This window comes from Gopherus flavomarginatus, chromosome 16 (assembly GCF_025201925.1).
Source record: "Gopherus flavomarginatus isolate rGopFla2 chromosome 16, rGopFla2.mat.asm, whole genome shotgun sequence".
NCBI lineage: Eukaryota > Metazoa > Chordata > Testudines > Testudinidae > Gopherus > Gopherus flavomarginatus.
Window position 1 is genome coordinate 16,780,889 of NC_066632.1, and position 26,931 is coordinate 16,807,819.

The following is a 26,931-nucleotide window of genomic DNA, read 5'->3' on the forward strand; positions in this document are numbered from 1 at the left end:
CCACAGTAAGACCTGCCCACCATGGCAGGCTGCAGGGCTGCCAAGACTCACCTGTTGCTGTTCCCACTGCTGGGCGTCAGGGAGTCGCTCGCTGCAGGAGGATCTGGAAGGCAGGCAGGGAGCATGAGTCTCTGCCCCCAGCCACTCCTGGGGGACGGACATGGCCAGCATCCACCCAGGCCATGCTGCCAGCCCCACAACCCCGACCTGAACAGCAGACAAGGTCCTTCAAAGGGCTTCGCCAACAAAGGGCCTTTGTTCTGGGGCTGGGCTGAGCCAGCTCCCAGCATGCTCCACTCCCACTCCTCCCCTGCCCCGACCTTGGGCAGGGAGCAGCAGCCACAGCCAGGGCAAGGTGGCTAGAAGCGGGGAGTCTCCCATGGCTGGGGGATGCAATGAACCCCTCACACCTTCCAGGAGCAGTCAGCATGACATCCTATGCTGGACCCCAGGCAGGAGATATCTGCCCCTTTCAGATAGGGCTCCCCAGCCCCGCCGTACCCAACTGTGACCAGGGGAGTCTAGTGCCAGCCAAAGGGGAGGGATTAGAGGCAGCTTTGCCCCAGGGTGATGTCTGGAGGAGACGAGAAACCATCCCCCCAGACTTAGGCTGGCCCAGCAGGGACTGACAGGGCCCCTGGTACCTTTGAGTCCCCTCAGCTCCTTGGGGCGCACGAAATCCGGCTTGAGCACCTCGAAGCACAGGAAGAGCTCAGCCAGGAACACCCCAATGTTGATCTGCAGGGGAGGCAGAACTGCTCACATGCTCCGAAGAGGCCAAAGCAATGAGACACCCCCATCCTCCTGCCCCAGGCACCCTCTAGCCAGGAGAGAGAAAGGAGGGACTCCCCATTCCACACACACAACCCTGGGTGCGTGCAGACCAGGAGGAGCAGGGTGCCTCCTCCCCCAAGACCAAGGCACCTGTGAGCACAGCAGGGACTCCAGGGCTGGGGGCACCAGGCCCGGGGGCACCAGGCCCAGCCCAGAGCAGGCCCTTTGTGCCAGTCTGCACAGCCCCAATTAGAGCAGCCGGAGGCACCAGCCAAGGCCTCATTAGGACCAAGCCAGGCTGTTCTGCCAGGCTGCCTAATCCGCACCCTTCTGCCTCAGTGGAGAGCAAGGGGCGCAGGCTGGGGGGCCTGCAGTCACAGAGAGCTGGGCAGAGCCCCCCCCACCCCTAGAACTCCAGAGCCAAGAGCTTTATGGTTATGTTTAACTTGGCCCCAAAAGAGGGGTGTCCTGCCAGGGTGAGTCCGAGCCAGCCACCTCACTCCACACAAGTACCCATGGCTCCCCTCAGTGAGCTCCCTCCCCCTGCCCCCGCCAAAAGGCAGGACTCCTGCCCCAAGCTCCCTCACCAGCTGGGGCTGGATGAGCCCTTCCCACCACACCATCACCCAGACAAGTCTCCCTCGCACAGGGCACCGCCCACATGCTGGGGGCACCTTGGCTCAGGCCTCCCCAACCCCAATCCTTACCCCACTCACCTTCAGCACTGGGGGCACATAGAGCAGGTCCTCCAGTGCCAGGGGGCAGCCGCCGCCCAGGTACTTAGTGCAGAATTCCTGGATCAGCTGCAGGTTGTAGAGGCTGTCGGCCACCGACATGGTCTCCTTCAGGCACACGTCTGCAGGGAGTGGGGCATGAGTGCTGCCCGGGGACTGCCCCCCAAGACCTACAGTTCCCCACCCTGCCCCTCCTGGCCCCGGGGACTGCCCCCCCAAGACCTACAGTTCCCCACCCTGCCCCTCCTGGCCCCGGGGACTGCCCCCCCACCAGCCCTTCCCCTCCTCCTCCTGGCCCCAGGGACTGCCCCCCCACCAGCCCTTCCCCTCCTCCTCCTGGCCCCAGGGACTGGCCCCCCCACCAGCCCTTCCCCTCCTCCTCCTGGCCCCAGGGACTGCCCCCCCCCCACCAGCCCTTCCCCTCCTCGCCTGGCCCCAGGGACTGCCCCCCCACCAGCCCTTCCCCTCCTCCTCCTGGCCCCAGGGACTGCCCCCCCACCAGACCTTCTCCTCCTTCTCCTGGCCCCAGGGACTGCCCCTCCCCACCTACCCCTCCCCAACCAGGCTCCCAACCCCTGCCCCTCCCAGCCCCAGGGACCTTCCCTCTCCCCCTCCCAGCCTCAGGGACTTCCCCACTCAGCCAGCACAGCCCCCAGGCTACCAACCCATCACTGCCTGGCACCCCATCCTTAGTCCCGCCCCACATCTGAACTCACCCTCCAGACGCACCACATCAGGGCAGTAATAGTGAATGGTGGCAGCGATGGCACCCCCATTGGCCAAGTCCTTCATGCCCATGACGGGTGTGAAGCAGGGCGTCTGTTTGGGCAGCACCTTGTCCTTCCGGTACCGGATCTGCAGAGACAGAGAGGGGGATGAACAGCTGGAGGGTGCCCCCCCCCATGGGGGAGGGGGAGGAATTGCAAAGCCAGTGGCATTGTAGGCTCCTCCACTCTACCTGCCACCCTCTCAGGTCAGGGGCCCTCAACTGCCTAGCGACCCTGCCCCCTCCCATCACTCCAGCTGTCCCCAGCATGCTGGCTACAGAATCCCTATTCTCCCAGCCCCCCCACCCCCACCCCCCAGGGTCTCTATGGCTCAGCAGACCACTAGTGCCCCCATTCACAGCCAGCCTTGGGTTCTCTCTTCCAGATGTTTTCTCCCCTGTGCTCCCAGCACCCCATTGAGAAAGGTCCACTCATCCCAACATGGCTCCCCCTCCCATATGGGGCATCAGGAAAAGGCTTCGTGCTGGGAGGGATCAGGCTCCCTCAGGGCAGGGGGGCTGTGGCTGGGGTCCCAAGGGGCAGAGCAGCCAGGATGAGCTGTGACCTGGGGATGCCACACTCCACCCCCTACCCCCGCAGCACACAGGACACAGTACCCCCTGCCCACCATGGGGAGGAAGGAGTTTGGGGGCAGCTCAACACAATAGCCCTCCCCCTGCCCCTCAGTCTAGGGCTGCCCTACTGCCCCACAGGCCTGGCATGGAGGGAGGAAAGCAGGAAAGACAAGCCGGGGCCCCCTGCTCTGGGCCAGGCCCCCCTGCATTGAGAGGCCCCAGCTGGGGGAACAGGACACCCCTTCCCGTCCTGTCCTGAGGTCACTGCAACACTCGCCACTCAAGCACAGGAGACGAGACAACAGCCAGCATCCCGGCGCAGCGGGCACACAGAGCCGAGCAGGGCAGGAGTGTGCAACTACAGCAGGGGTGGGGCACAGCCAACAGACAGATGACTAGCAGGCCAGACAGACAGCCTCACAAAGGCATGAAAAAAAGGGGACAAAAAAAGTTATGGGATGCCCTGTTATTCCTGCTGCAATGAGCCCCTGGCAGGGACTGGGAGGGAGTGCTCCCTCACCCAAAAAAATATTGCTTGGGGAATCCCTGCCCCCTTCAACACACCACAACCCAGACGCTGCAGGACCCCAACAGAAGGGGTCAGGAGACCCTATCAGAAGGGAGGGGGGGGCAGTCCGGTCCACAAGTCACCAACTGCTCCATTACAGCCCAGCGGTCCCACAGGCCTGTGAACCAGACTCCCTCATCTCCCTGCCATGGGCTGGGGGTGCCAATCCATCCTGTGCTGCTCCCTTGCAATGGCATCCCCGGTGGTGGAAAGCGGAGTCCATGGGGCTTACAGTCCCCTTAGCAGGGGTGGCGACGGACACTTCAGCCAAACACAGGGCTGCCTGTCCCCAGCTTGGGGCAGCTCCTCCGGGGGTGTCCGTCACCTGGGCCACCCCATAGCTAACCCAGAGAAGGGGGGAAGGGGGCACAGTGGTGTGTATGCCAGCACAGTGAATCAAACCTGGGACCTTCGGAACTAGGAGGGACTCACTCCCCTGGCACCCTCTTGGCCACTGGGTGGGCTGCGGCCACTAGATGGCACCATGACGCCATAGGGTGCCTGTGCAAACACCCTATTGCTCCACAGGGGCAGCCTGTGGGGGGCAAAGCTGCCTTGTCACATGTAATAGTCTATGCTTCTATTGTACCCTGCAAAGTCAAGGGGGAGTGACATAGTGGAGCACAGACTTATGAAAAGCCTGGGGGAAGCAAACCAAGGTCTGGGGGAGCTGCCCCCATTGCTCATAGCAAGTGATGCCCCGGTCATTCATGCCAACCCATCAGGCCCAGAGGCCACTGCACTTTGAAACCTTTCAGCATGGGCAGGGCCTGCTGCTGCGGGGAGATGGGTTGGGGGCAGGGGCATTGCAGGAGGAATAACCAGCCCCCCACCCAGGCAGGGGATGGAACAGAACAAAAATAAGCTCAGTGGGTGCAGCGGGCACGCAGCAGCGGAAACAGCAGGGCACAGGCACTGAGTGATACGTTACCACAGGAGGTTTACTCCCCGATTCCTTCAAACAAAAAGCGATGGCATGCTGGATGCAACAGCAAAGGAAAGAGAAAGCCTTGTCAATGCGGGGGCCCAGCGGCTGCTGGAGAGAGCGCCACAGGGAGGGAGCTGCTACCTAGCCAGGCCTGTGGGGGGTGCCATTTTACAGCCCTTCCCTCTGGGGCACTGCCTTCTGAGCCTGCCCCAGGGCGGCCCTCTCCTAACATGCAGCAGGGGTCCCTGCAAAGATTCCTCCCTATAGCCCAACTAGCCTGTGGGGCACCCCTCAAACCCAATTCTAACCTAACCCTGGGAGTAGGCACCCTCCTGCTTGTAGCCTGGACCCCAGAGTACTAGGGGCCCTAACCCCTGGAGGGGGATAAGAGCAAGAAAAACGAGGGGGGGATGTCATGTGACCAGCATGCTGCTTTTGATTGGCTGTCTGACTCCCCCACTCTTGGGTCTTTTAGCTCATTACTGAACCCAACTATCCCCAGTGCAGCCATAGGGTCCGTTTTGGGGGGTCACAGGCTGGACAGTCCTATGTACCCTTAACCTGACCCATCCCCCACATGGATCCTGAACCTGGCAAGACCCAGGCAATGCCCCTCCCTTCCCAGCCACCAGAAGGGGATTCACCCCTGACCTTGCTCAGCAGGGCAGATGCCACAGACCTGTGTGTAAGAAGCTAAGAGACGGAAGAAGGGGGTACACGGGGGGGAGGGGGAGGAGTTGTGAGCAAAGGATGCTGGGATGCATTGATCACCATCAGCTGGCCTCTAGTGACGGGCACCTTCCACCACTTCCCAGCAGAAATCCCCCACAATGGGGTCTGACAGGGCATCTTCTGGTCTGAGCCCAGCAGACTCACCACCCAAGAGAGCCCCACCCAGACCATTGAGGATGCTGCCTTCTACCCCCAAGGGACAGGATGGCATCCAGGGGACCCAGCCTCCCCTCCCCGCCATGAGCCAAGCCCAGGGGTGGAGAAGGAATGGCTTCCCCACAGCAGGCACCCTCCCACAATGCTCTGGTCCACCACCCATTGCAGAATAGGAACTTCCCTCAGTGCTGAGGCCCCTCCTCATCACCCCTCACAGGGGCTCTCCCCCACACAGTGCCCTGGGGCCTGCCCCTCTCCACCACCACCCACACAGGGGCCACCCTTCCCACAGTGCCCTGGAGCCACACGCACCCCACAGTACACTAGTGCCTCTCCCCCCACAGGGGCCATCCTTCCCAGTGTCCTGGGGCCTGCCACCTCCCTCTCCTCTCCCCTCCCCCCCACAGTGCTCTGGGGTCTCTCCTCACACTCCCATGGGGGCCACCCTTCCCACAGTGCTCTGGGGCTCCAGCATCCTTTGCTTGGGGTGGGGGGGTCTCTTGGCATGCAGACCTACAGCCAGCAGCACTGGCAGGACATTGCCCGGGCCATCAGAGTTGGCACAGGGGAGGGGAGAGTAAATAAACCACCCACTTACAGGAACCAGTTTCCAGTACCACCTGGTGGGACACTGATGCGGAGGAAGGAGAAAGGCCACAGGAAGGAGGAGAGAGAGACGCAGAAGAGAAGAGTCACACAGCGAACCTCCATGGGCAGCCACGCAGGGGTCACGCCAGCTGCCCCAGGGCAGCCCTGCAGCAGGGGAGGGCAGACTGCATGCCCAGCGCGGGGGTAGGGGAGCTCCCGTCCCTGAGTGCAGGAGGGGTGCACAGAAATGCCCCCACACCTCTGCTCACCCCCAGGCACGGAGCCGCCCCTTGCTTACCCACCAGGGCAGCACTGGGAGCCAGGGAGCACTGCCCAGAGGGGGGAGCATGGGGTGGGAGGGAAGCATGTGGGGGCAGCAGCTACACTGGGATCCATCACCCCCAGGAGGTCAGAACACACACAATCCCTCCCACCCCCCAAACACACACAGAGCACGGCCAAGAAGGAGACATCCAGCAGCAGACTTGAGGATGGACAGTGCCCGCCCCTCCCACAACAGGGCAGAAGAGGGCAGGTGTCCCTTGGTCCATGGCCTCCGGGGACCAGCCACAGCCCCTCCCTGAAGGAGTTAATGCCAACAAGCCCCAGGAATACCCCATGGCCCCACCACACCATCCGCCATGGTGCAGTGGCCCTGCTCACTCACCCTGCTTTGAGCTAGAGGGCCCCACACAAACCCCCTCGTTCCCCCATAGGAAGACCTCAGCACAGTGCTAGACCAACCCACCTTGGGGCCGCTTGCTGGGGACTGGGACTGGCCCTCTGTGCCAGGCACTAGCTGCTGCGAGCCCTCACGCTCTGTGCTCTCCTGCAGCTTGCGGTTCACCTGTGGGGGATAGAGACAGGTTAGTCTATGCTGAGACAGGGAGAGCCCCCTGCCTGGAGAGAGCCCCTCCCCCGATGCTGCAGGAAGAGGACAGCTCAGCATGGGCTTGAGGGCCAGAGGCCAGAGTCTCTAGGGTGGCAGGAGACCACTCCCTGTGTCAGATGGGGGCTCCCACTCACAGCAGTCTCCGGGGAACAAGCATCTCAAAGCTAGAGGGCACCAGGGGCCATGGCTCCCCCTATAGTTCCCCCAGCATCCCACCATCATACCGTGTCCACCCAGCAGAGGAGCTTCTGCTCCCAGGAGCCAGCGCCAAGGTCGGTGCCAGGGGGGGCACTCAGTGAGTGGGTGGATTCCACAGCAAAGGCTATCATCAGGGAGTCAATCACTGCCAGGTGTGCACCCTGCAGGGAGAATGGACTATCAGACACTGCCCCATCACCAGCCTGCCCGTGCTACCCTGGGCCAGAGACCCTGCCCCAGCTCCCCATGGAGAGACAGGACTGTCAGACACATCCTCACCCGCCATGCATCCCAACCCCATGACCCAGTCCCGAGAGCACCCTCTCTGCCAATCCCACACCTGGGCCCAACCCAGAGATTCTCTCTCTCTCTCACACACACACACACATGCCCCAACCCAGAGCCCCCTCTCCCATCATCAACCCTGCACCCCAGACACCCCTCACCCTCCACTGAAGACATCCTGCAGGGAGAAAGGACCATCAGACACAGCACTCACTGGATACTCCCCCCGACACACACCCCTGCCAACCCTGTGCCTTGGCACAACCTAGAGACCCCCACAGGCCCTGGCCTTTAGCAGCCTCACCCCCCTCAACTCCATGGCCTTGCCCAGCCCAGAGACCCCACCCCCCTAAAGAGCCACTGCCAATCCCACACCAGCCAAGACACCCTCATCCCCATGACCCCAAAAAGCCTGATGCTCACTTCTCCCATGGGCACAAGACCCCCTGATTTACACCTGCCTGGGGCACCTTGGGCGGGGGCAAAGAGGGTTTTGGATGAGTACGAGAGGTACACCGCCCCTGACCATCACAGAAGCAGCCCTTGGCCCCAACACTGGTACACCGCAGGTTCAGCTTGGCCAGCGAGTCGTTAGCACAGACCCTTGGTATTTGAACAGGCCCTACACCAGGCCCATTGCTAGCCACAGGGCCTCCACTCCCACAGCTAGGGCAGCCCCCAAAGTTCACCCCATAGGCACTGCCCACAGTCAGAGGGCAGGACATGCACCCCAGCCCAAAGAGGGAAGCAAAACAGAAATACTCTAAGAGCCAGAGGGATGGAGCAGGGTAGTCAAGACTGGGTTCTGCCCCTGATTGGCTGTGTCCCCTCAGGTAAACCCCATCAGCCTCTGTGCCTCAGTTTCCCCCTCAACTAGTGACTCTTCTCCCTCCCCAGGAGGGCAACACTCCCAGCCCGACTAGGTGAGACTCCCACTGGGCCCCCTCAGAGTGGAGGCAGCTTCCCCATAACCTGGCAGGGACTGACCAAGACATGAATCCACCCTACCCCTCATTGGAGTAAAGGGAGCCTGGGGCTACATTCTCAGGAGCTAATGGTGAAAGCAGAGCCTGGGGGCGGGGAGGGCAGGGCTGAGGGCAACAGGGCTCCCCAGCACCATGGCAGCTGTTGGATGAGCCAGCTGGAGCCATTAATATGAACCTGTAAGAGAGAGGGGAGGGAGGCCACGGCTGGGCTGACAGGGTCCCAGGGTTCATGCCAGTGACACAGACCTCAGGTAGAGGAAACCATGTGCCCCAGGAGCAGGGTCCCAGCTCCCTCTCCTCTGCAGACAAGGGTAATAGGATCCTCCCACAAGCCAATTATCCCTGCACAGATCCCCTGGCATCCCATCGTGGCTAATGTTTAACCCGATTAGCACAGCTCTGACCCTGGTACCAGAGCTCCCAGCTCCCCCACGGCCACAGCCTGTGAGGGATCCGGCTGGCTGTTGCCTAACACAGCCGCTCGTCAATCATTAACATGAGCCCATCCCCCATAGGCCAGGGCACGGGCACCAGCCTGGGTGTGATAGAGCCCACACCATGCCTAGAGACTCCAGTGTGAACTGGGCTCCCCTATTCGTATCTGGACAGATAGCATGGCCCTCATCCCCCACCCAGGAGGGTGTGGATCCCAGACACAAGGGGCAGCTCAGGTCAGGCTCCCTGGAGAACTGTGCCAGACGGAGCCTGCCCAGAAACCCCCTGTTGGGGGAAGAATCCCATTAGCCAGGCCTGGGCTGGGCAGGGGCAAATTGGGGGTGTTATGCCAGTATTGCCTAAGGGGCTGCCGAGGGTAGAACCACGGAGCGTGGAACAGGCAGTGGAGGGCACAAGGAGCACTCGCCTTCCTCAAGAAGGCAGCCCAAGAAGGGTTTCTTTTGTGTAGGCTGGGGGGTTAGGCTCTCAGTCTTCCCTGGCCTAGATGGACCTAGACAGACCAGGGGGGTGGGAAGAAGGGACTTTTGTGACAGGAATTTGAGTAGGCTGACTAGAGGAAACACCAGCTGGATATTAGAGATCAGCCCCAGTTAGCCTGTAGAACTGCCTGCTACTGGATCTCAAGGGGTGTCAGAGAAGGAGCTAGATGTTTTCTATGAGTAGTGGGACAGTGGCAGCTCCATTAGATGGGGCAGATGCTCACAAAGGTCATAAACCATCACACCCACTTAAGGCAGCCCCAGCCCCAACCTCCAGCTCAGTCCCCAACAGGGAGAGCATTTCCTCCCATGCAAGATAAGAGAGCCCCCTGCCAGTACGAGGTCTGTAACCGGCCAGCATCAGCCACCAGGGACCAGGCCAGATGCATGATTGCCATGGCAGAGGTGGAAAGTCTGCGCTAGAAGGACACTCACAGCCAGGGCCACCGGGCCAATGCCGTCTCTAGCCTAGGCTATGCAGTGCGGGGGGGATGACAGACCACTGCAGTCTTGCTGGGCAGATTGGCTCCCCCAGCCCTGTGGGATTTAGGGATGGGGATTACAGCGCCATGGCAGCAGGGGCCTACCAAGGCTCCCGTGAGGATGGGGATCAGGTACTGCTCTGACAGGGATGGGGAACCAGGCCAGGGTGCAGGGCCCTGGGACAGCCTGGCCAGCTGGCACAGCAGCTGGGATTGGAGGGAGTCATTCTCCCTCCCCACAGCCACGGAGCCTAAGCCAGGCAGGACTTGGACACTCATGGCAGGTTCATGCCCTGATAGCACCCCTAGAGGCTGGGCTAGACATCTGGGACCCTCTAATCCCCATTGTCCGCTCCCCTTCAGCACAGAGGAGAAGCCAAAAAGGGCCCAGTGTCCCCCGGCTCATACTCCAGCTCCTCCAGGCTGTCCACCCCCATCTGCAGGGCTGCAGGTCCCAGAGCCAGCTCCCTGGGGCATCAGGCCTCAAGACAGGCACAGGGAGCCCAGGACTCGGTGCTGCCACTGAGTGCCACCCACACCCTCCCAGGGTAGCCCAGCTACCAAGGCACCCTGCTGGGGGCACACAAGAGAGCCTGCCACATGGCTGTGATTCCCCCCCCACCTCCACCCAGAGCCGTGTGTGGCCCAGAGAACTGGGTTGTGCCCTCGCTGTGCCCTGCATGGATGCCCCCCCCAGGGCTATGAACCAGCCATGGCTCTCAATATATAGCACACCCACCCGACTCCCAGCCTGAGCCAGAGCCTTACAGCCCAATCACCAGGGCGGCATTAAATAGCAATCCAAGCACAGCTCAGCCACACCAACAGCTGGGCCCTTAACCACCCCACACAGGCACGTTTATAATCTCCAGGCTACAGGAGCAGACCCCCTGCTGCCAAGATCACCCCTGGATTTAAGCAGGCTGGTAAGACCCTTCCCGCCCACCCCCCGCAGCCTGTGGGACTTATCCAGCCCAGACAACAGCTGCTCCCGGCAGAGCTGACCCGACTTCCCAGAGCCCCCAGCTAGTGCCACCTTGGGGCCCCCAGTCAGGAGCCCTGTGCTCATAGGCCCAACCCCACACACCAGAGATCACCCACAAATAGCAACCCCCCACTCAAGACAGCATTAACCTCACACAGGGCACCAGCCCCCTCTGCCTTTTACACCTGGACACCCAGCAACCTGGCCCAGCCTGAGAAGGGGAGGGGGCCCCTCTCTGGGTTGAAAGTCCCGCCCAGCGCACACAGCTGGCAGGCCCCCAGCTCAGCACCTAGCCTGAAGATAGCCCCCCCTCCCGCCCCCAGTGGTGGTTCAGGTGCCAGCCAGGATCCCAGCTCGTAAAGGCCCCACCCTGACACCAATGTACTTTCCAGGCCTGTGCCCAGTGCCTGCAGGGAGAGGCGGCAGCCAAGATGGGCGGGGAGGGCAGACCTGCCCAATCCAGGGTGCCTGCTCCCTCCCCACAAAAAATGCATCAGCCTCCCCCAGTGCTAGGCTCATGCCCTTCCTCATAAGAGGCCTATTCCAGGGTGCACCACAGCTCCCACTCCCTGCCCTGGCAGCATCTGCCCCTTCCACCTTCCAACGCTGAGCCTGGGCCCCAAGCACCCTCCTACCCTTGGCCAGCCAAGGCCCCACTGGGCACCTCCCACAGCCATGCACTGTCCTGGGTATCCAAGCACCTGGCACCACAGGACACCCCGCAGCAGAGGCTCCCTCTCCACAATACATAGAAAGATCCCTGGACAGGACATACCTGCACACAGGGAGACATCCCAGGGGCAAGGGGCAGTTTGGAAGCTCCCCTCCGCCCCTCCCCTCCGCGCCCCCCCCTCCCCAAAGCTGTTTGGAGGACCCTAGGCAGAGACCTCCCCTAATTACTGCACTGGAACATGCACCCCTGAAGCAGTCATCAGACGGTCACTCCACCTGCCCTTACCATCTTGATGGGTTTCTGGCGCAGGTCGGCCTCCTTGACGGCCTTATCCTGGTAGGTGGGGGCCAGGCCACGGCGCCCCAGCAGCGCCAGCAGGGCAGCATTGTCCTTGGGGGCAGGCACGGTCACATCGTCAGGGGGCAGCACCTGGCAGCAGGCCCGGCAGTAAATGTCTGAGGAGAGCAGCAGGCGCGTCACGGGCGGCTTGATGTGCTCCTGCTCGTACTGGTCTGTGTAGAAGGGGTCACGCAGCTCCTCTGGCACGTTCTCTGCAAGAAGAAGGGGCTGAGGAGCTGCTGAGGGGGCCCTCACTCACCCAGAATCCCCACAGATCTCCCATGGCTCCCCATTCACCCAGAACACCTCACTAACTATCCCCCAACAGCCCCTAGCAGCTCCCCATGTCCCAAACGGTCCACCCCATTCATAGACTCTTGAATCCCCATGACCTCCTCCAAGCCCCCCCACCCCCAATTCCCATGGCCCCCTTTCCCTCCACAGCCCCACTCTGAGCCCCCCACTCACCAAGCCCCAAAAGTCCCCCTGTGATACATTCCCCCTATAGGGACTCTGGAGAAGGAACAGATTTTCCCAGTCAGTCAGTGCTGGAGAAGGGGACCCCCAGCCCCTGTGGGACCCCACAGCAGCAAGCCTGGCCCCCACCCTGATTCCCAGCTCCCAGACAGGAGCTGTCCCCCCCTCCCACGTGGCGCCTGTACAGACATGTCCTGGAGTATGAGTAGCAGGGGCCGACACGTCTTCCCACAGGCGATGGCCCTGCTGCCTCCCTCGCCGAGAGCTGCCAGGGCGTCATGCGGAGGCAGATGGAGCCGACAGGGTTCCCAGGCATGGGGAGGGGTGGGCAGGTGCATCAGGATGAGGGGGGTCATTCCCAGGGGCAGGAGGGGCATAGCAGTCAGCATGAGACAGAGCACAGGGGGATGACCCCCACTCTCGCAACCCCCCGCCCAGAGCGCACCCACACCCCAGCCAGCCTCTCCAGCAGCAGGGAACCCCAGGACAACCAGGGTTTTTGGCTTCCCCTCAAACAGCAGCCAGGAGAGGCTGCAGACAGCCCTGCTTCTCCCCACCCCCCCATGTCCATGGCCTGGGAAGGGCCCTGTCCCTTTCCAGCCCCCACCACTGTCCATGGACTGGTGAGGGTAGCCAGGCACTCAGTGGCTCTAGGGTAGCTGGCCAGGCCATGGCCCAGCTTGGGTTTGTGCTGGGACCTCACAAACATGGCCTCCTGGGCTTGGAGCTGGAACAGGGAGGGTCCCAGCTGTGGCCCATCCAGCTTCCTTCACTCCCTGGCCCTAGGGGATCCCTGCACTTGCACCTGGGAGCCCAGAACCCTCCCAGCCCTCTCTGTCCCCTCATCCCAATCCCTCAGAGCAGTGCTGACAGGACCAGCCAGGGCTCAGAGCCTCCCACCCAGCCGCTTCCCCTCCATAACTCTCCTCCCCACCCCACACAGCTCCAGACTCCCCATATCTCATCCCCTGTGCAACAGACATTGACCTCTTCCCCTCCATTAACCCCTGCAGTGCCAGCCCACTCCCACCCCCATGTAGTTGACCCCTGCGCTGTGGCAGGGAAGAAGGGTGGATCACTAACCAGAGACCTCATAGCTACACAAGACCTCCCTAGCATCACCTGCCTCCCCAGCATGGCCTCCAACCTCTCTCTGTGCACTGCGTCTGAGCACAGAGATGACGCGATGCAGCAGACTGGCTGAGATGGAACCCACTCCACACCCTGCCAGACTGGATCCCTGCCACCCAGCTACGAGAGAATCCCCACTAGCAGTACAGGGGCACTGACACCACTGGGCTGCTCCAGCCCTCCCACTGCCAGCCCAGTCACTGTCCCAGTCACCACAAGGGGGGCTCCACCAAAACAGACAGGCTCACCTGGGACCCAGTGACAGGCAGCAAGCTCTCTGAGGAGGGGCTGTGACCCACTTCCCTGCACTGGCCCAGCCTCCCACTCTGCTCCTGGGTGTGTCGGGGGGGGGGGGGAAAGCAGGCAGTGCTCTGTACTGCTACCCCCCAGACATGAGTTCAACTCAAACACTTACATGTGCTACCATCTTGGATCTCAGTATGGCGGGCCATGAGGGAGCTAAGAGCTCCCAGCCATTGCTGGGGGGTGGCTGGAGGCACCAATTCCAGAGTCTAGTGCCACCCCATCCCCAACAGCAGGACCGAGCCAGCACCCCTAGCCCCTTCTAGCAGAGTGCCCCAGAGGGCAGGCAGAAGCAGCAGCCAGTTACCTTCCAAGGAGGCCCCACAGCTGCTAGGAACAATCCCTTTGCACCAGCCTGCTCTGGGGCACTTTGGGGTGCCCTCCCTTGCTGGCCATGGAGCTGGTACAATGCCCCCATCCCATGCAGCACTCAGGGATTAATCTTTGCCATGATGACACATGCATTCCAGGTGCTCCTGCCTGGAACCCCTACCCATTCTGCCATGGGCACCTCCAGTGAAGGCACCACCTGGCTCTCCCACACCATGAGTCCCCCCCCTCCCCCCAAAGAGATGGGGTGCCAGGATGCTCACACACCTCCTGCAACATAATCCCCAGGCAGGAGCCATTAAGGTGGAAGGGAAACCGGCCAAGCCAGCTGTTCCTGGCACAGCCCCAGCAGACTTGTTTGTGACATCCCACAGCCCCACACTAGGAACTCACAGGACAGATCCTGGAGCCAGGGAAACTTACCAGGGGGTACAGTTTCCAGGGAGGCAGCACCACAAGCCCCATTCCCTTCTGGGAGGGCTGCTGGCTGGAGAGCAGCAGGGAGGGGGCTCACTCACCCCAGGCTCACCAAGGTGCGGAGGGAATTCAGCCAGAACAGATCCATTGGGACTAATGGAACCTGGGTGCAGAGGTCACTGTGCCAGCCCACCACCACAGATGGCTGCTGGGGCAGGGGGATCATGGCTGGGCACAGAAACACCAGGCCCATATTAGGGGGAATGGAACTGATCAATAACCCAGACAGAGCCACAGCTCCCACTAGCTTCAGCAGTAGGGCAGCCTGGGAGCCAGGACTCCTGGGTTTCACTGCCAGCTGTGGGAGGGGAGTGGGATCTAATGGGTTAGAGCAGGGGAGCTGGGTGTCAGGACTCCTGGGTTCTCTCCCTGGCTCTGCCCCACTTACTGCCAATGACCCCGACATTTATGTCCAAGGTACCATAAGGGGGGCAGGGCGCACACACCCTTTACAGTCCCCTCTCCTGCCCACACAAAGGGGCAGGAAGAGATGGGCCCTCTTGATGCTGTTTTCTATGCAGAAAACATGAGATTTGAGCACCAGCTCCCACACCACCACGTGCACGCACACACACGGGGGGGGGTGGTGGACATTCCTGAGCAGGGAGAGTGCCCCCCACCCCCAGGGAACAGGTGGAGCAGCCCACACGGTTGAGTCAGAATCACCTGACGACAGAGTCCCTGCTGCACACAGGACTTGCGTCTCCAGCATGGAGACACCACGCCCCCTGTGGCACTGTGCCCACGACACCCGCCTGCCCCTCCAGCACCCGACGCTGGGAACAGCCAGATCCCAGGACGGGGTGGGGGTGAGTGTGGGTGCAGACACCCCAGCACCCCAGGCATTGTTACGTGGCCCCAGTTTAGCACATCACTGCACATCACACGCCCCACAGCAGTATCTCTGCTCTGGAGCAAAGGAACTGTGTACAGGACTGACAGGAGGAAGGAGCAGACTGGATTAAGGGGCCCTGGCTGGGATAGTGGGGGGCTGCAGGGCTCAGACACTGGTTCCCAAACAGCTCCTGATGTTTGAGATTGGCAGAGCCCAGCTCAGGGGGGCAGAGTGGTGAAGGGCAGCCTCTGGGGAAGAACAGACCTGGAACAGCCACAGCAACATGCCCTGACACACAGCTCCCGCGACCCCGCTGAGGCTGGGTGCAAAGGGAGGGTGAGTGGCAGGAATCAACACAAAGGGCCTCTGACAGAGCTGGGGGGCTGGAGTGCGCAGCCCTGCTCCTGCCCCTTGGGGTGACTGGCCAGTAGTTCCCTATGCTGACCTCAGCGGGAATCCACTAGCTGCGCCGCTCCAGTAACAGCCACCAAGAGATTAGTGTGGAGCTGCCAACAGCAGGAAAGACACAAGGGTCCAATCCTGGGGAGTTAGGACTCCTGGGTTCTCTGGGAGCCCTGCCCCCTGCCACTAGGCCAGGGAGTGGAGGAAGGTCCCAAACAGCTGGGCAGCTGCCACATCCCACCCCAGAGGCAAATGCCTCTCTGCACCGGGAGCTCCATGCTGGTGCTACCAGCCCTGGTGATGCAAGCCAGTGAGCTAATCCCACCCCGCTGCCTGAGCCGCTTATCTGGGCAAGGCTGTGAGGAGCACGCGGCAGTGCTGGGTGGGCGCCAGGCCTCCCTCGCCCCCAGGGAGCCTGCCCGGCTTTATCTTGGATAAGCACAGCTGGGAGGCAGCCCCTCCCCCAGCCTGCCAGGCGTACAGAGGGGAGCCACGCACATTCAGCTGCCCAGAGGTGGGAGCCGGGGAACTGGGCCAGATACTGCCCTCAACCCACACAGAGCACTCCCAGCACCCCAAACACCCGCTCTCTGCTGCGGGAGCAGGGGGCGTGGGCAGAACTGCTCTGAGCAGCGGGAGAGAATCCTGGAGTGGATGTGGGTGTAACAGTCTCCAAGGCCCCAGCTCCTCTCAGGCACCAACCCAGGGCACACTAGCCTCATCTGCAGAATCCCCAGGCTGGGCCAGCCTGCAGTGGAAGCTGGGACCAGGGCACAGTGCCACCCGGCCTCCTGGAGACCATGAGGCAGGGACACAGTCCCCAGTGTATGCCCGAAGCTGGGCCCAGCCCCTGGGGCCTGCTGTCAGGGATCCCTGCAGAGTGTCCACCAGGCTCCCACAGCTGGAGGAGGCCGATAGGCTCCAAGGCCAGAAGGGACCACTGAGGCCATCCAGTCCCACCTTCCCGATAGCCCGCCCGGTTCATTCCCCCGCAGGCTAGAGCAGGATGGAAAGAGAAAGTGCCAGTCTTGCTGTAACAGCGGCAAGCGACAGAGAATCCCCCACACCCTGGGGGAGCTGGTCCCTCCCTGGTAAAAAACATGCACCTTATTCCCAGGCTGAACGTGTCCCACTTCAGCCTGGCTCAGGAAAGGCCTTTGTCTGCTAGACGGATGAGCCCCTCAGCCAACAGCTGTTCCCCACATAAGAACTCAGAGTGGGATCGAGTCACCCACCTTAACCTTCTCATTGTTTAACTAGATTGAACTCCTAGAGTCTATCACCACGGGGCCCCCTCCGAGGGTCCCCACACATGGGGCAGGAGGCACTGGCACAAACACACACCCACAGACTTGTCTTCCCCCCCCTCCCTCTGGCTCACCCTAGCTGCCAAAGCACTGGGGCCTGCAGCCACTGCCGCAGCATATCTACATCACCAAATAAGAGCCCACGCTGTGCACGCCACCAGGCAGAGCTGCACAGGACACGAAGGCCCCTGCACGCACCCTCCCAGCAACTCAGGGCCAGCCCCTGGCCATGTCCTGGAGATGGCAGCCCGTGTTCCTGCTCCAGAGGTGTCAATGCCTTGTGTGCAGCCAGGCCCAGAGAAAGGCCCCAATCCTGGGGCCAGGAGCATTGCTGCCAAGGGGGATTCTTGACCTACATGTTGCCCCCATCTCCACAGCCAGGCCCCAGGGAAGGGCACAGACCGTACTGCATCCCATGCTCAGCTGCTGGCCTAGTCACTCATAGGGCACGCCAGTGGCAGGGAGACCCACACAGCACCTGCACCCAGGACATGCCACCAGCTTCACGGTGGGAATGCTTGCACACTCATCCAATCAGGCATTGGGAATGCTATTGTGTGATTTTCCCGGTCAATCAGCCAACACCGTTTCAGCAGCGTGCGCAGCCAGGGGCCCCAAACGCAAGTACAGACAGGACTGGCTGGTAATGTGGCACCGAGCAGGATGGGCATAGCACAGCCTCCATGCCCCGGCCAGGAAAGCAGCAGCCTCCCACAGGACACCAGCAGCCCCTTTCATTCCCCCTAGCACCCAAGAGGCCCCTATCCCACAGCACCCACCATCATCAGGCCAGTCCTTGGGTGCTGAAATGGGGATAATGGTAACTGACTGGGAGACCAGCACAGAGGCTGCCTAACTCCCAGCCCCACACTCTAACCCACTAGACAAAGCCAGAACACCTCCCAGCACAGCTTCCCCATGAGATGCCAGCTTCTCCGCCCCACAGGAGGCGTGTGCAGGTGCCTGAGGAACCCGGCATGAGACTGGGGGCCTGCACAGGTGCACATGATGTGAGACACGCAGCCTCTTGGCAGGAGCCAGGCTTGAAACTCAGCTCCAAGGGAGGGGCCTGGCCCCTGGAGACAACGGGTCCCAACACGCTGTGCAGCCTGATGGCTCATGGCCAGGTGCAGCAGGGCCTGCTGGGGCCTGTAGTCCATGCAGCACATCCCTCCTGACTCCAGTGTATCAGGGCATCAGCTGAGCCTCAGTGAAGGGGGAGGGGATCAGGAAGGAAATCTCCCAAGCTGGGGTGTGCTGGCACAGTCCAGACATGGGCCTGGGAAAGGAGAAGGCACTCGCTACCCCCACCTCCCAGCAGGGCCTGCTCAGAGCTGGGAGCTCAGGCTGCAGGAACCAGCAGGCTGTGCTAGGAGTGGGGGCAGCAGCTGGGAACCAAGAACTGGAGGTGGCTCCAGCAAATAGGAGGTGTGGGCAACCGGAGGCGGAAGGCACAGTGGCCATGGAGGCCCAAGGGTTAAGGCAGCACCAGGACTAGCTGAGAGCTGTTGCACATGGCTGACCAGCCAGGATTAGAGAAAAAATATAGGCAGAGTGGCTCTCCATTCCTCCACCCGCCCACAACAAGGTCATTGCCAAGAAGCCGGCATCCTGCAGCCCTCGAGACCCTGACTCCCAAGAGCCAGCAGCCTGGGACAGGGAATTGCTGGGAGATGAGGCTGACAGAGCCTGTCTACACTAGGCAAGGAGAAGCTGCAACAAGCCACTCCACAGTCTGCACAGCTGCCCCCAGTGGGGTCCCAGACCAGCTCCAAATAAGGGGACTGCCCATCCCTAATGGGGCAAGACAGTCCTGTACATTTCAAGTCCTGGCCTTGGGCTAAATGACTCTTGGACAGCATTTGTCCCAGATTCCCTGTGGAGCCACTCTGCACCTGCCTGATGCTCAGGGGCAGCGCCAGCCTCTTCCTGGTGGGGTGGAGGACCTGAGGTAGGTTTTTGCCCCCCGTTGCCATGAGGCCCCACCCCCTGCTCTTCCTCTTCCTGCCAGAGGCCCCATTCTTGGCTTCTGGCCTGGCCAGAGTTGGGCAGTAGTAAGAGCCACTTAGGAAGTCTGGACCACTGTGGGGAGCCCCAGACCCTGCACCTGGGGGAGGTGGGGAGGGACATGGGCCCACTGTGGGTCAAGAGCCTCCCTGGTAGAGAAGGGCAGCGCTTCCCATTGGGGAGGTACCCTGAAGCCCTGCTCTCCACTGGAGATCTAGGATCCCAGACTGAACTGCTGCAGCCATTGCCAGGGCACTGGGACATCACAAGGGAATGAAGGACCATCGGGATTTCCTGTACAGCACAGGCCAGAGGCCCCAAGCTAATTCCTAGAGCAGAGCTTTTAGAAAAAACTCCAATCTTCACCTAAAACTAGTCAGTGATGGAGAATCCACCACAACCCTCCATAAACTGTGCAAACAGCTAGATACTCACACCATTAAAAATGTACACCTTACCTCCACCCTCAATGCGTCTGGCTTCAACTTCTACTCTTTGGATTGGGTTAGATTGTCTGCAAGGCTGAAGAGCCCAGTATTAAATAGTTTTGCCCATGTAGATTCTCGTAGACTGATCAAATCACCCCTTAACCTTCTCTTTGTTAAGCTGAATGGAGCGACAGACTCAAAGAGCTCAGTCTAAGGCAGCTTTCTAATCCTTTAATCATTCTCGTGGCTCTTCTCTGACCCCTCTCAAATTTACCAACACCCATCTTGAATTGTGGGCACCAGAACTGGACACAGGATTCCAGCAGCTGTCACACCAGTGCCAAATGGAGGTAAAATAACCTCTCAACTCCTACTCAAGATTCCCGTTTATGTATCCCAGGATCACATTAGCCTTTTGGGCCACAGCATCACACTGGGGGCTCATGTTCAGCAGATAATTCACCACGACCCCCAGTCACTGCTTCCCAGAGCCCCTATCCTATAAGTCTGGCCTACGCAATCTGTCCCTAGGTGCCTACGTTTACATTTCACCAGATTAAAAGGCAGATTTTCTGTGCGCGCCCAGTTTACCAAGCAATCTAGATCACTCTGAATCAGTGACCTGTCTTCATTGATGAGTAGCAGCCCCGAGGTGAGGGAGTCAGGGGCTACCTCTCCCTCACCACAGCCCTTCTCCAGGTTGGGCAAGGCAGAGACAGCAAAGGGTCAGCAGACCCCAGCCATAGACACCATGCTGGGGTAGCCATAGGGGCAGTGGGAGCTTTCCCCCACTGGCCTCTGTCCCTTTGCACTGAGAAGGTACTCAGAAGCCCCTGTTCCCACCCCCAAAGGAGGCAGACAATGTGGGGGAGGGGATGTGGGTTACAGAGATACTCACCTACATTGTCAGTGCCCCAAATGGACTGGCCCATGCCATAGTCTCCCTGCACCCTGCCTCCACCACCCCCCTCCCTCCAGCATGTGCTAGAGTCTCCCTCAGCACAGCTCTCTAGAGCAGCTCAGCAGGAACTCCCCCCCCACAGACAGTGTGTGTGTGGGGCGGAGGGGGTACAACAGGTATCAAGGGACGCAGCTGGATTAGGCAGTCCAAGGGTCAGTGTGATCGGGGGCAGACTGGCTCTGGGGTGGGACATGCACACATACCCAGACACCCCACCCTGGCAATCCCAGCCTGCCCAGATCATAGCTGAAACTGGTTTGCTTCCCTTCCCAGCCTTCCCACCACAGGAATTCAGCAGCCAGGAGTCCCCACCCCTGCCCGAATCACCAGGTTTGAACATGGCGTTGGAGCAGCTGGGCCAGGATCCTGTCAGGACTCGTCAACACAGGCAGCAACACCAGCACCAGACATCAACATGTCAACAAACTTGTGTTCCAGGCCTGGTACCTGCAGGCCCCGCTGCTCCCACAGGCCCCGCTGTCCCCGCCCCAACAGGGGACTTCTGGGATGCAGACAGGGTCTTGCAATGCCCGTGACAACTCTGAACAGCCACCTTGGTGCAGCCAGGGAGTTTGCAGGTGCTGATGGGAATCTCCCTAGTTCCAACAGGCAGGAACCCTTGTAGGGGCTACCACTGGAGCCTGGGCCCATTGACCCATGCTTAATTGAAAGAGTGGTGAGAACAGTTTCAGCCTTTTGGGCACAGTGGGGTCTAGTGGCTCCAGCTCCACACTGGGAGTCAGGATTGCAGGGTTCAATTCCCAGCTCTGCTACTGACCTGCTGGGCAGCTGCCCTCTGTGCCTCAGTTTCCCCTCCACATTTTACTTACTGGGAGCTCTTTGGTGCACAGACTCTCTCTTATTAGGGATCCATGCAGGGCAGCTGGGGGAGGCCATGCAGTAGCCAGCACAACAGCTCTCCCCACACCCCCAGGCAGATCCTGCAGGAACTCCCGTCATACACACCAACAGTGGCTACCAGGGCCTTGCGTACTCACCACCCAGCTCCACTGGTTACACCCAGTCCTGGTCTGTAGCACTGATGGGACCTGACTCACTCCACAGCCAGCCCAAAACCCATCCAGGCCTCAGTGCTGGACTGCAGACAGCACTGGGGCACGCAGAGCGGGCGCCGTGCGTGTGTTCCCAGCTCAGGTCGGCAGGGCTGCTGACAGGTGTCAGCATTGCCAGTGCTGAAAATAAGTTGCTTTCCCAGCAGGGCCCTGGACTCTGAACCTCGTGCTGCCCCACCAGGGCCACCCTGGCCTGGGTCCAAAGCAGATGACGCAGCCTCCCTGCTTGGGCTGTTTGTGTGTGACACAGAAGGGCAGGGACAGGGGGAACCTGTTCTCAGCTGGGCCCCCTCCCTCACTCCACATAGAGCACCAGGTTGGCAAACACTGCACCCTACCCTGACCCTACTGTCATCAACTCTATCCTGCCCCACACCCCGTAACACCCAGCTGGGGCAGAACCTGCCTTCGCTTCCTCTGAACTGCTGAGCCTCACCCCAGAGCCAGCTGCATTCTAGGAGCCAGTGAGTAACTCCCGCACAGAGCAGGCCACAGGCCGCTAGTTCTTCGTTGTCTCATGGCCTTGGCAGCGCTCACTCCTAGCAGGGAAGGGCCCACGCAGGGCACCAGCCCCTAGTCCACAAGCATTCGCCTTGGCTGCAGCTCTGCCTTCAAGCCCTCCCATATTACTTCCAGGTCAGCAGTCTCAGCCAAACGTCTCCCCTCCCCCCAGGCTGGCTGCTAGTAAGTGGGACTTCCCTCCCTCATCACCAGGCTGTGCCTATGACACAGAGCTCTAAGCACCCACCCCAAGGGGGTGACACTGCCCCACTACCAGCTCTTTCTGCCACCCCTCCCATTCCGTCACACAGCACTAGGAAGGGAAAGGAATTCCCCAACCAGCCAGTATGTGGAGGGTGTTTGGGGGGCCCCCACCCCATTCTGTGTGAAACAGAGCGGCTCCCAGCCAGACATCTGGGGAGGATCAGAGGCCAGGCAAAGGAAGGAGAGCCCCACAGCTGGCTGGGAGCCAGGGATGTCAGGAGCTCAGGGAAATGGGGCCTGGGGAGCAAGGTAGAAGACACTGTTCTGGGGGGCTGAAGGAACAGAGAGCCCAGAATGGGAAGGTTCACTCACCCCTTCCTACCACCACCTAAAACTGATCCCCAGGCCTCCTGGAACATCAGGTCAGACTGAGCTTGGTGCGGGACCCTACAGACAGAGAGGGAGGGAGACTCTATTGGGCAACTGATCCCAGTCCCATTGTTAGGTCTAGGGCCTCCTCATAGGCCTGGGGGAAGCATGCTGTCCTGCCAAAGGGGCACAGGGGGAGGTGGTGGTGGTGCTGGGTAAGGGCAGGAGAAGCCCAAACACCCTAGATCTAGGAGCCACACACACACACATCCAGCACATGAGGCCTAACCCCACTGACGAGATGGGACAATTTGGGTTCTCCATGAAACTCCCACCCAGAGGGGACCCCTCCTCATCCCAGATTCAGTCTCTGGGCCCCACAGGCAATGACTGCAGTCACTCCTCACTCAGAAGGTCTGGCCAGCCCACGCTTTGTTGAGCTGCACGTCCCAAGGCAGGTGCCAGCACTAGCCAGGTGCCCTGGGCACAGGGACACATCCTGGAAGGCTGCTAAGCCAACTGCCTCCCCATGGGGCCACATCAGAAGCTAGAGCAGGCTACAGAAGCCCCATTGCTGGAGGCAGCGGCCCAGAGCAGTGAGGACAATTCCCTCCCCCTTTGGGCTTTTCCAGCTCCAACGTCATCACACAGAGATAAAAGTCTGACAGCGACACCTGCCAAGGCCACCAGGCACAGCCAGTATCGCAGCCTGGCGGGGCGTGGCACCAGCCAGCCGTCCACAGCCCTGGGTGCACAGCAGCAGCAAGCAGAGGGTTAAAGCAGTGTGAGCTCACCTAGCCACGCACACACGTCACCACACAGCTCCCAGCACCCAGGCCCTGCCACTGCAACAAAAGGGCCTCCGCGGGAGACAATACAGAGCCCAGGGGCTGGAAACTAAGGCCCTGGGAGTGTCGGGAATAGCAGCCCCCTCTGCCCGTCCCAGATCAGACACAAATAGAGGAACAAACACGGCCTTCAATCAAAACCCTTCGCCCGCCAGGTCCTTTCCACCCTGCTACCACTGGGAGAGACACACCTGCCCACCCAGGGCCTCAGGGAGAGAAAATACATGGAGATTAAATCCCAGCCCTTCTGCATCCCCCCTCTCCAATCACAGAGCAGTCCTGGGAACAGATTGCAGACAGGGCGGGGGGGGGGGGAGCAAAAAGAGACCAGCACACAACCCACTCCCCATCTTCCTGAATATTCAGGCAGCCCTTTCATATGCCACAGCTGCTGAGAGGGAGGGTCTGCACTGCAGGTGACAGACCCACACTTGCCACCACCCCCTCTACACAGATACACACACACACACCGCAGCCCTCTCTCTGGTGCAGCACACCCCACTAGGACCAGAAAAAGCCTCTCTGGGCACTGAGATGGAGGGCAAAAACCCTAGCCTATTGTTCGGACTGAGCGTCTACAGAGCCAGTCAGATGCCAGGCCAGACAGCAGGCACTCCCAGAAACAAGGGCCCTGCTAGGAAGAGGCACGGCAGGGTTATGGCGGGGGGGGGGGAGGGACCCCTCTTTGCCCCCAGCTCAGAGCAGGCAGGTGAGTGGAACTGGGGGAGTTCCTCTGTTCCCTTCCCCCCTCCCTCCAGCAACAAGAGACCCCATCACCCCCACTGCAGCAGCTAAGTGCTCTCCCACCGCAACAGGGTGGGGAATGGAGATATTGGACATCTCCCCCACCCCACAAGGGACCCCTCCCCAGGGAGCAGCATGGAGGCCTTTGTCAGCAGCAGGGGGTGTGACCAGCGGAGCCCAAATCCCCCCAAAGCCAAAGCCAAACCCAGGCAGAGGGGTGGTCACCACCACCCCACTCCTGCCAGGCAGAAAGTCAGGGCCCTCCCCTCAGGGACCCCCAAGCCAGTCACCTACATTTGACAGAGAGCAGGCAAGGGGACAAGGAAGAGGAAATTCCCCACAAAACAAGTCTCCTCCCCCATGTATTCTGGATTCTCGTCCCTTCCCCACACACACGTCAGACTACGGCTCATCTCTTGCCCCCATAATCCGGACTGTCCAGCCGCCCTCTTCCTCCTTCCACCCTGTGATGGGGGCTGGAAGGTATGTAGGTGACCCATACCTACCTCCACTCCATATAATCCAACCCCCTCTTCTCTCCCTACCCCCTGTATCCTGGGCTTCCCCCTCCCCGGCCCCCGGAGCTTTCCGAACCTTCCTCGGTACCTACCTCCCAGCCCCATAGAATCCAAAACCGGCCCCCCCGCAGCCCCGTATAATCCAGATCCCCCTCTTCTTCCCAGGTGCACCGCCACGCCCCCCCCCCCCGTGTACCTGCCCTCCCTCTGGCCCCCCAGCACTTACCCCCTCCAAGCCCCCTATAATGCAGAACCCCCGCCAGATCCCCGGGCCCCTCTAGCTCCACCTACCCCCCAGCTCGGTATAATCCCGATCTCCCCTTCCTCACCCCTCCCCAGCCCCTCAGGCCCCCCTGGCGGTACCTCCCTTCGCCCCCCGCGCCCGACCTGCGGTACCTGCGCCCCCGTAGCCCTTGGCCAGCGCCCAGGCCAGGCTGGCGGCGCTGCGCGCCCGGGGGAAGTCATACTGATCCAGGGGCTTGATCTCGGGCACCAGGAAGCTTTTCCTCATCGCCGCGGCGGCAGCGGGGGCGGCGGCCACCATGGCCCGGCTCAGCAGCCCCGCTCCATGGGGAAGGGGGCTGGCGCCCCGCCCGCTGCTGATGCACAAGAGGCCGGCAGCGAGCGCATCCCCGGCGCGTCTCCTCCTCCGGCCCTGATCGTGGCGGCTCCCAGGTGGCGAGTCCAGCGCCCGCCCCCCATGTGATCCCGGCGGCTGTCACTCAGCGCAGGGGGCGGGGCTCGCGGGCAGGTAATTGCCCTAGGCGGGGAGGGAGCAAAAGCGCGGGGGGTGCAGCCGCCCCCCGCCTGGTGCCAGCACCTGCCCGCACTGGGGCGAAAGGCTGGGAGCCAGCCGGTGTTCTCCACAGATCCATTCCCCCAGCAATGGGGCTCTGTAGACCCATCTCGCCGCTCCCCAGCCATGGGGCTCCGCAGATCCATTCCCCCAGCAATGGGGCTCTGTAGACCCATCTCGCCGCCCCCCAGCCATGGGTCTCTGCAGATCCATTCCCCCAGCAATGGGGCTCTGTAGACCCATCTCCCCTCCCCCTAGCCTTGGGGCTCTGCAGGCTCATCATCCTGCCCCCAGCAATGGGGCTCTGTGGACCCATCTCGCCGCCCCCCAGCCATGGGTCTCTGCAGATCCATTCCCCCAGCAATGGGGCTCTGTAGACCCATCTCGCCGCCCCCCAGCCATGGGTCTCTGCAGATCCATTCCCCCAGCAATGGGGCTCTGTAGACCCATCTTGCCGCCCCCCAGCCATGGGGCTCTGCAGATCCATTCCCCCAGCAATGGGGCTCTGTAGACCCATCTCCCCTCCCCCTAGCCTTCGGGCTCTGCAGGCTCATCATCCCGCCCCCAGCAATGGGGCTCTGTGGACCCATCTCGCCGCTCCCCAGCCATGGGGCTCTGCAGATCCATTCCCCCAGCAATGGGGCTCTGTAGACCCATCTCCCCTCCCCCCAGCCATGGGGCTCTGCAGGCTCATCATCCTGCCCCCAGCAATGGGGCTCTGTGGACCCATCTCGCCGCCCCCCAGCCATGGGGCTCTGCAGATCCATTCCCCCAGCAATGGGGGGCTCTTGCAGAACCATCCACTCAGCTCCCCCACACGTACAGGGAGATGGACGCACCCGACCCCCACTGCTGCTGTCTGGCCCGCACATGTTGGGAGGAAAAAAGCCACTTCGTTCTGCTGGGAAGAGACACAAAGGGGCTGAGGGCGGGGAACAGCTCCAAGGCGCTGTGGCCTCGGGCTGGGCTGGGCTGGCCCCTCGCCTCGGGATGTGTGTGTGTGTGTGTGTGTGAGAGAGAGAGAGATCCCCTACGTGTCCCCCCCCAGTGTGTGTGTGTGTGTGTGAGAGAGAGAGAGAGAGAGAGAGAGAGAGAGATCCCCCTACTGTCCCCCCCATGTGTGTGTGAGAGAGAGATCCCTCTACGCTCCCCCCCCCGTGTGAGAGAGAGAGATCCCCTTACACTTCCCCCCCATGTGAGAGAGAGAGAGATCCCCCTAGGCTCCCCCCGTGTGTGGGTGTGAAAGAGAGATCCTCCTATGCTCCCCCATGTATGAGAGAGATCCCCCTAGGCTTCCCCCCCCCCGTGTGTGTGAGAGAGATCCCCCTACGCTTCCCCCCATGTGTGTGTGAGTGTGAGAGAGAGAGAGAGAGAGATCATTCTACGGTCCCCCCCCCCATTGTGTGAGAGAGAGATCCCCCTATGCTCCCCCCCATGTGTGTGCGTGAGAGAGAGATCTCCCTACGCTTCCCATCCTGTGTGTGTGAGAGAGAGATCCCCCTATGCTTCCCCCCCATGTGTGTGTGAGAGAGATCCCCCTACGTTCCCCCCGTGTGTGTGAGAGAGAGAGAGAGATCCCCATACAGTCCCCCCATGTGTGTGTGAGAGATCCCCCTATGCTTC

General features: G+C 61.3%; 1 protein-coding gene across 1 annotated transcript in view; it reads right to left on the reverse strand.

Moving 5' to 3' along the window:
- Positions 1 to 25,173, reverse strand: part of CAMSAP3 (calmodulin regulated spectrin associated protein family member 3) — a 27,530-nt gene extending 2,357 nt beyond the window's left edge. Inside the window, exons 1-10 of the mRNA XM_050925587.1 lie at positions 24,909 to 25,173; positions 11,544 to 11,809; positions 6,939 to 7,073; positions 6,571 to 6,669; positions 5,833 to 5,865; positions 4,350 to 4,397; positions 2,225 to 2,363; positions 1,491 to 1,630; positions 645 to 738; positions 52 to 103 (exon numbers count right to left, since the gene is read on the reverse strand). Coding sequence (XP_050781544.1) covers positions 52 to 103; positions 645 to 738; positions 1,491 to 1,630; positions 2,225 to 2,363; positions 4,350 to 4,397; positions 5,833 to 5,865; positions 6,571 to 6,669; positions 6,939 to 7,073; positions 11,544 to 11,809; positions 24,909 to 25,056 — 1,154 coding nt within the window. The 5' untranslated portion in view covers positions 25,057 to 25,173. The remainder of the gene's footprint in view (positions 1 to 51; positions 104 to 644; positions 739 to 1,490; positions 1,631 to 2,224; positions 2,364 to 4,349; positions 4,398 to 5,832; positions 5,866 to 6,570; positions 6,670 to 6,938; positions 7,074 to 11,543; positions 11,810 to 24,908) is intronic.
- Positions 25,174 to 26,931: the final 1,758 nt, after the last annotated feature.